The 8,805-nt window shown below is 31.0% G+C and overlaps 1 protein-coding gene across 3 annotated transcripts in view; it reads right to left on the bottom strand.

Moving 5' to 3' along the window:
* The window catches only part of LOC111628226 (death ligand signal enhancer-like), a 54,311-nt gene that overhangs the window by 8,909 nt on the left and 36,597 nt on the right, over positions 1 to 8,805 (bottom strand). For all 3 annotated transcript variants that reach the window (XM_023371969.1, XM_023371968.1, XM_023371970.1), the window contains one exon: positions 4,184 to 4,318. In XM_023371969.1, the coding sequence (XP_023227737.1) occupies positions 4,184 to 4,318 (135 nt within the window). The remainder of the gene's footprint in view (positions 1 to 4,183; positions 4,319 to 8,805) is intronic.

The following is an 8,805-nucleotide window of genomic DNA, read 5'->3' as shown; positions in this document are numbered from 1 at the left end:
ATACACGTTTAATTAAGTCGGGGGGTCGGAAATCGCAATTAAAATTTGAATTTTTTAAAAATATTTAAAAATATAAGTCTAGCTAGTATTCACCCTACTTTAAACCCTTCTCCTCCCGAGACGTCTATGAGAATGTCCCGGGAAATAAGACACCAGCTGTTCTCAAGGTCATCCATCTGTGTAAACAATGACTCATCGGTGTCAAATTTCGCAGAAAGGCGAGACAATGGAAAATAAAGTTTGAAGCTTTTTCTTCAAAATTAACGCATTTCTTTCGTTTTTTTCACTTTTAAGTATTTTTTATGTTTAATTAAAAATTCCTTTAAAAACATTCGTGCGGCAAGTGGTTAAAGAAAATAATAGAATAATAAACTTAAACATAAATTATGTGATTATCGTTATACAATCTTATTTATTGCATCAACTTAAACTGTTATGGCACTTTGAATTGCACAAGAGTCCCTTGCTTTTACAACTGCATTTATTCGTGAACACTTTTTTTTGCAATGACAGCGTGTATAGTCTTGCCTTCCACTTTTCGAATTAGCTGCAGCTGCTTCTCTCAGCGATATTTATTGAGAAGAAATCTCATCTATGGAAAGTAACTTTTCTTTACAAATTACGAACTGATTACGTTATTACGAACTGATCTGATTACGAACTGATCTGTTAATGGTGTCTTTTATTTGGATATCGCCGAAGCCTTATTGACGACCCCTCTCATCCTCCGCCACTCGACCTGACAAACCGATCCCTACCTCACAGGATCAAAAGACCTTGTCCTACCTCCAGCTACCCACAAAGAATTTGGCAACAGAGTGTCGCCTCTCTGTCGACATCGGCTTCTCGGGTGTCGTTTCGACCTCCACCAAAGCTTATCTGTGCTTGTTGACATACACTGGCAATTGTTCGAATGTGTAATAATATAACCAAACATTTGGACTTTCACCGACGTATTTTGTATATTTTGTATTATTCGGACATTCACCAGAGAATATCGACATTCTCTAATTTCAGTCTTTCACAGTAACATTGATTCTTAATTTTCCAACCTTTCTCACTTCTTTATCTTTTGTCCTTTCTCTTTTTTTCCTCGCATTTGGGTCTATAATCCTTTGAGTCACAACTCCAGCTCTATTTATTATTCCTTCCAGCGTTGCAAGATTTGGCTATATTGCATCGAATGTGGCTACTTTTTTTAGTTTGATGTAAAATATATCATTTGGTGCTTTGTCTACTTTTTGGGCTACATATTATTCATAAATATATTAGTTAAATAAAAATGCACTTTAAAATAGTGTTTCGTCGCTTTTTATTAATTAGAGACCCAAATAAAACAAATATTTGTGTTTTTCAAATAAATTTTCGTTTGTCTCTATATTTATAATAAATGAATTTATCTATTTTTAAGTAAAAATTGAAAGTGTTTGTAGAAGTAATTTTCTAAAATATCCTTTTTCGTGATAAAGTTTTAATAATTATTATTATAATCTACACATGTTAGTCCTTAAATATACTTTTATATTGGGCCACAAGTATATATAGTTGTGGCCCAAAACTCCTTGACTTCTTTCAGTGCAGCCCAGAGAAACAAAATGGTTGGACACCCCTGGTCTAAACTGTCGTTCGAACCCACCTCGGGCACTTCTCCCATCCTTGAAATTACATGCAGGTGTTAATGAATTAGTCTAGCAACAAAGGAAATTCATTTCAGTTTATTGGGAAATTTTGAAAAACGAAAGAAATGCAAAGTGCTGTCGTTAGAAGATGTGTTAAAATTATCAGAGAAAGTGAAAATGGTTTATCACAACGGCAATTAGCGACAAAGTTTAACTGTGGGAAAACGAAATTTATTTAACCATAGACCTACAGTGTTTTCCTTAGGTGTATAAAATATTGTACACGATACAATTAATCGGCTGATCTCATCGTTTGATAAAATTTATTTTTATTTATTTATTTATTTAGAAGCTCATACAGGGCCGGCCATCGGGGGGTGCGGCGGATGCTGTGCACCGGGGCCCCGCGATTGAGGGGGCCCTAACATTGTCAAGAATGCACAAGAAAACTCGACAATATTCCTATCGTTGTCAGTATGACGAAAAGTACATTTTATCATAAACATTATTATTGTAATCTCTGAATTTCGACAATCTTCAAACTAATTCTCGGTGGTGCGAATGTTCAGTTTTTGTTATTTGATTCTGGAAACTCCCGAGGATCCCCACCTAAATTCAACTTTAAAAAAAAAAATCTCAATACCATATAGCCCGCATTAAGAAATGAAAATAATACTGTGGCCGTCGGCCATATAAAATTATATGTGTATTTGCATATAGTCGTAGTTTTAAGTAAATACTACTCTGTTCTAATGTATCATATAAACAGAATAAAAAATTCGAAAAATAGAATTGTGCATCATTTAGCGCACAGATCACGAGAACAAATTATTTCTGCATTAGGAGATGAAGTCCTTAACAAAATTAAAGACGTTATAAAAGAAGCCACATACTATAGTATCCAAATGGATTGTACTTCTGATATTTCCCATAAGGAACAAACTTCAATTATTATTAGGTATGTAAATTTTGAAGAGAAAAGATTAATTATAAATGAGTCATTTATAAAGTTTATTGTAGCAACTGATGTGACTGAAGAAGGACTAGCAAAAACTATTGAAAACATTAAGTGAGCTTGATTTAGATATTATGAATTGTAGAGGGCAGGGATATGACAACGGTAGCAACATGAAAGGGAAATATAAAGGTGTACTGTACAATCTAGAATAATTGCTGTAAACCCTCACGCAATATATGTGCCTTGCCTATCACACTCTTTTAATTTATTAATTTGTGATGCTGCTTCCAGCAGTATATATTGTAAACATTTTTTTGGGATATTGCAACGTTTATATTGCTTATTTTCTGCATCTACAAAGAGATGGGAAATTCTACAAAAGCATTTAAACATTACTCTTAAACCATTATGTGACACTCATTGGGAAGCCAAAATAGATTCGGTTAAAGCAGTGTATATGTTANTTGGCTTGATTTCAAAGAATGGTCTTCACACAATGCTAGCTGATTCATAAATATTAGTTTAGTATAGCTAGTTATATTTATTTATTTAGTAAACTAGCTATACTAAACTAATATTTATGAATCAGTTAGCATTGTGTGAAGACCATTCTTTGAAATCAAGCCAATTAATCTGCCATCCAGCAGTTACTATGGATAACAAAAAAATAAAAACAAATACTTTAATCACCTGTAAGATGTTTTCCAGCTTTCTATATTTTGAGATCTGGGAAACACATTGTTAGAAGTGATTAAATTTCTTGTTTTATTATTGCTAAAGTGATAATTCTATTAACATTAAAGTGCTAATTTCATCATGTAAAAGAAATTTAACTTGGAAAGACAGTTTTGTTTATTTCATATACTAAACATTCCTGCTAAAATAAGTTCAAATAACTTCTTAAATTTGATTTTAAAAATCTTAGATTCATTTTTATCAGCTTATAAAAAATTTAGAATTATTCTGTTCCGAAAATGTTATTTTCAATTTAATTCCTCATAACAAGTATGTCAAAAATGTGTTTTGTACAACAAGACATGATATATTCTAATGAAAAAAAAAAATATGAAACATTCAACATTCATACAGAACTTATCTAAAAGAATAATTAAGAGAACAACACAAAATGTGGAATAATATTAAAATGAGATTTGTTATTTAAATCATCCGTGCATATATAAAACAATTATAAAACCAAGTGTAAAATGTCTAAAATCTTTAAGTTACAACATATACTTTATTGACTTAAAATGTTAAAATTCATCTATCATTTATATGATAAAGGAAAGACTTTGATGAGAAAAAAATAACATTAGTCTTTTTTTTTTTCATTTGATAATTTATCCTCAAGAATTATGATGATAACAATTGAGGGAAGATATTATAAATGTTTAAAAGACAAATAGAAAAAGGATTAATCAAATGCTTATAAACAAAATGATATAATCTTAAAATAATATAAATATTCAGGATTAGGAAATGAAATCATTTTTGAAAATAAAGTGTATTTACAGACTTCTGTACAACATAAACATACTTAACTGCCTAAATAATTATAAAAAATTTTTATACACAGTATAATAAATATTGATGTATTAATTCTTACCACAACTTTTAACTTTTGTAGGTTTTGATAATTTAGATGACTTGAGTTTTTCTAAGCAATATTCTGCTTCTTTATGTCCAGCATTGACAGCTAGTTTATATAATGAAATAGCAAAATCAATGTCTTGTTCAATACCTATAAATAGAAAAACTTAAATTATTGAATGTCTATGAAAATATTCTGAAATTTACATTTAAGATAAAACAAACAATCCTTTATAATTGTATAATAGTCTGTTATGTTAATAATTGTTCTATTAATCATTCATGTAAAGAAGATAATACATTTGTTATACATGATCTGGATAAATATTTTTTCTTTTACACGTATCTATTTAAACAAATGAAAATTTAAAGTAATTTCAATACAAATCTAGAATTATTTACACAATGGTGTCCAAAACTTAAGGATGGAATTATATAGTCTATCATAAAAGACAACCAACCAAGTCTAACAGTGTTTAGTTTGTTGGTAATAAATTTAAACAACTGTACATAAAAATATGGTGTAACTATTACAGAAAAATGTTACAATTTATTCTGTGCTAAAAACAATTTGTCTTGGAAAGTGCAATGGATTACTCCAATACTTTCAAAACAGGATACAATGTGACCTTTTAGTAGGTGATATTGCCTCCCTAAAAAGTGACATAGCTTTTGCATCACACATGCTGCACACCAAGTAATTTAAAAGTTTGTGTAATTTTGCCTATTCCTCCTCTAGAGTATGGATGCATTCTGATGGAGAATTTTGTTCAACAGAGCATTTCATGCATGTTTTATGGAATTTAAGTCCGGAAAGCACATTGGCCAATTCAATGAACAGTCTTCACTCTAGTAGTTCATTCAATGCTACCATATACTGTGCTCAAGCGTGTTGTCTATGAAACAATTGACTACGACACAAGAGAGTATCTTTATAACAGTATTCACTAGTTACATTCGCTTTGTCAAGCACTTGTATCTCAGTACATTTATTCAACATAATGCCAATCCACATCATGACCCCAGCATCATGATGATTGTGGCATCATTTATAATTGATCTTTTGCACTAGGATCAACAGAGTTTAGAACTGGACAACAGACTGAAATGATTTGTCTGTAAACAGTACCTTTCCCATAATCCAGTCTTAATAGGTACACCACCAATGAAAACTGGTTCTATGATAAGCTTTGGATAAAGGAACATATAAGATATTGGACATATAGTTCACCTTTCCTCAAGTATGTTTCATGTAGCCAAGCAGCAATCTATCTTAATTACATTGATAGAATTTTGCTGTCTTGGCAATATATAACTGATTCTCTAGTTTGATAGTAAAACAAGGATAACATCAGAAACATTGATGCATGATTAGCAGTGTTCTCCCCAGATCCTTTTTGCCAGAATCCTGCCTGGATGATTTTTCTGGTTGTCCAGCCAATGAACTTTATAGAAGCGAGTGTGTGTGTGTGTGTATACATATATACTCTACTTTTTAAGTTACAATGAATTCAAACAGAGTAAATTAAAAAATCAAATCATACCTGAATTGTGCAGTTTCATTATATATATATTTTAATTAAATAAAGCCAAACTATTTTTTATTAAAACTATTCAATTTTAATTTAATTTGTTGTTGTTCTGTTATAACTGAAGAAGCTTCAATGTAAGGGGAAAAGATACTTTTGTTAAAGTTATTTATTAAGTCTATTTAATTTATAACTCTATATTTGTATTTACAGTGAAAACTGCTTAGGTGACCACCTGCATTCGACTGGCACCTGTCAAAATGGGAAAAAATTTCTGGCACAGAATAGTTTATCCATAGAGTCTTTGTATAAATTACCTGTATTAAATGACCACCTGTGAAACGCGACCGCGGGCATCTATTTTTGGTCCGAAACAACATACAACAACTGTAACGAGTGACCACTTCCGCGAATATATCTGGTCTAAACTATTGTTCAACAATGTTTCCCCTTACTAATAAATATAATGAATTTGTCTAAACCAGGGGTGTCCAACCCACGGCCCGTGGGCTGCATGCGGCCCAATAAACGTGTAAACAAAACTGAAAACTGTTTTAATTTTTTTCATTTATTTATTTATTTCAAGGTCATAAACTCAAAAAAGGAGTTTCACAAAGCCGTAAACCTTTATTCATATTTTTGAGTGGAAAGGAAATATTTTCAATTACTTGGAAATGTGTGAATAAGGAAGAATTACTAAATGAAGCTGGAGTTGTGACTCAAAGGACTACATACCCAAATTTGGGGAAAGGGGTGAAAGGAGAGAAAGACCAAAAGATAAATAGTAGTGAGAAAGGTTAAATAGATCTGTTATTCAAATATTGATGTTACTGTGAACGACCAATATCTGGCAAATGTCAACATTCTCCGGTAAATGTCAGTATTCACACAGTTGTTTCGTGTATGTAAGAAATATTTGCTAAATATCATTATTTCTCATTTACACTGGCAAATGTCGACATTCAGCATGCACTCACTGATGGTGAATGTTGAATAAAAATATTTTTATTACATTAAGACAAAAATGCAACATTTTATTATGTCAAAATAGGAGAAAGCTTAAGTAACAGTGCATGTAAATAAACTGTTGAACCTAAAACAAACAGTGCATTATTAATCATTAATTTAACTTGACGAGATAACTCATCAAGTTTACATAGCGTTACGAAAAACGTGGTCCTTAAGGCCATTTTTGACAAAAAAATTTTTTTATTTCAATTTTTGGAATGTTTTTTAAGTCTCCAAATTTTTGCAAAAATTTTTGCCCGCGCGAAAAAACTTTATCGCGATTTTAATGAGCCTTTGTTAAGGCTCGATTAAGGCTTAATTGTTTTTTAATGGAAGTTTTTTTATCAAATTTATTTCATGGTTCCTAAGTTGTAGTGCACGGATTTTCCTTCGGTAAAGTTATTTAAAGCTGCTTTCTTATGTCAAAAACGACCTCCGATAGTTTTTTAATTTTTTTAATTAATCGATTTTATTATACAGGTAACCCCCATATAACACGGCACTTCTATAGCACGGATTCACTCTAACATGGCTCGAGAATTGGGAACATCCCTGTATAACACGGTGCTTTTTTTAGCACAGATTCACTGTAACATGGCTCAAGAATTGGTAAAATCTTCGTATAACATGAAATGTAATAAATTTTCACATACTTAAGTACTAATAGTTCATAAAAATAATAATTTTCGTGAACTATTAGTACTTAAGTATGTGAATTTTCTTTTCCCACCTTTTGTCGATACACATGGTCCTTCTCAAAACTTGTTTCAGTGTTGCCAGATCACGACGCTTTGATTTTTGTGTTGCCAGATGCTTTTTCCTTATTCCATACTTGCTTTATTTTTCATAAGTTCTTAGCACCATATAAGGAAATTTATAAAGATCTTTTAACTAGAAGCAAGCAATCTAAAATTACATACTTTTTGCAAAAGGTAAAGCATGGATCTGAAGATAATGCAGAAAAATGCTCAGAGGATAACGATAACTTGCCAAAAATAAAACGCTCTCGGTTAATAGTGCTTTTAATGATGACAAAGAAAACATTGTTTAATTTATATTCATATGTATCACTTAAGAAAATTTTAATAAAGATATTTAACTTAATTATGAAAATATAGTAGCATGTTTTTTAATTTTTGGAACCTAACCCTCTTTTTCGTACTAGTTCTTTGATTCGCATAAACACGGCAATTTTTTGGAACGTAACTACTGTGTTATACGGAGGTTACCTGTATGTAAATTTAATTAATTAGGGGGGGTCGGAAATCGCAATTAAAATCTTAATTTTTTAAAAATATAGGCGTTGCTCATATTCGCCCTACTTTAAACCCTTGTCCTCCCGAGACGTCTATGAGAATGCCCCGGGAAATCTGACTCCAGCTGTATAAACAATGACACATCGGTGTTAAATTTTGCAGAAAGGGGAGACAAAGGAACTTAAACTTCGAAGCTTTTTCTTCAAAATTAACGCATTTCTTTCGTTTTTTCAGTTTTAAGTATTTTTAATGTATTTTTTATGCTTAATTACATCATAATTAATGACAGGTAGTCGTTAAATTAAGGGGTTACCCTTAACGCCTAGTCCCGAGTTAACTCGGGCATGTTACATAGCGTTACAGAAAATGCGGTCCTTTCGGCCCCCAAAATTTTTTATTTTTGGAATGTTTTTTGTCTCCAAATTTTTTCAAAAATTTTTACCCGCGCAAAGAAATTTTATCGCGATTTTAATTAGCCTTTGATAAGGCTCGATTAAGGCTCAATTGTTTTTTAATGGGATTTTTAATCAAAATTAATTAATCGTTCTAAAGTTGTAATGCACGGATTTGACTTCGGTAAAGTTATTTAAAGCTACTTTCTGATGTCAAAACGATAGTTTTTTAATTTTTTAAATTAATATATTTAATCAAATTTAATTAATCGTTCTAAAGTTGTAGTGCACGGATTTTACTTAGGTAAAGTTATTTAAAGCTACTTTCTGATATCAAAAACGACTTCCAATAGTTTTTTAATTTTTTTAATTAATATATTTTATTATATATAAGTTTAATTAAGTCGGGAGGGGTCGGAAATCGCAATAAAACTTTTAATTTTTTAAAAATAT

This window comes from Centruroides sculpturatus, unplaced genomic scaffold (assembly GCF_000671375.1).
Source record: "Centruroides sculpturatus isolate CEXI.00-Female unplaced genomic scaffold, Cexi_2.0 scaffold458, whole genome shotgun sequence".
Taxonomy (NCBI): Eukaryota; Metazoa; Arthropoda; class Arachnida; order Scorpiones; family Buthidae; genus Centruroides; species Centruroides sculpturatus.
The sequence above is the reverse complement of the archived record's forward strand: the minus strand, read 5'-3'. Positions and strand labels throughout refer to the sequence as shown.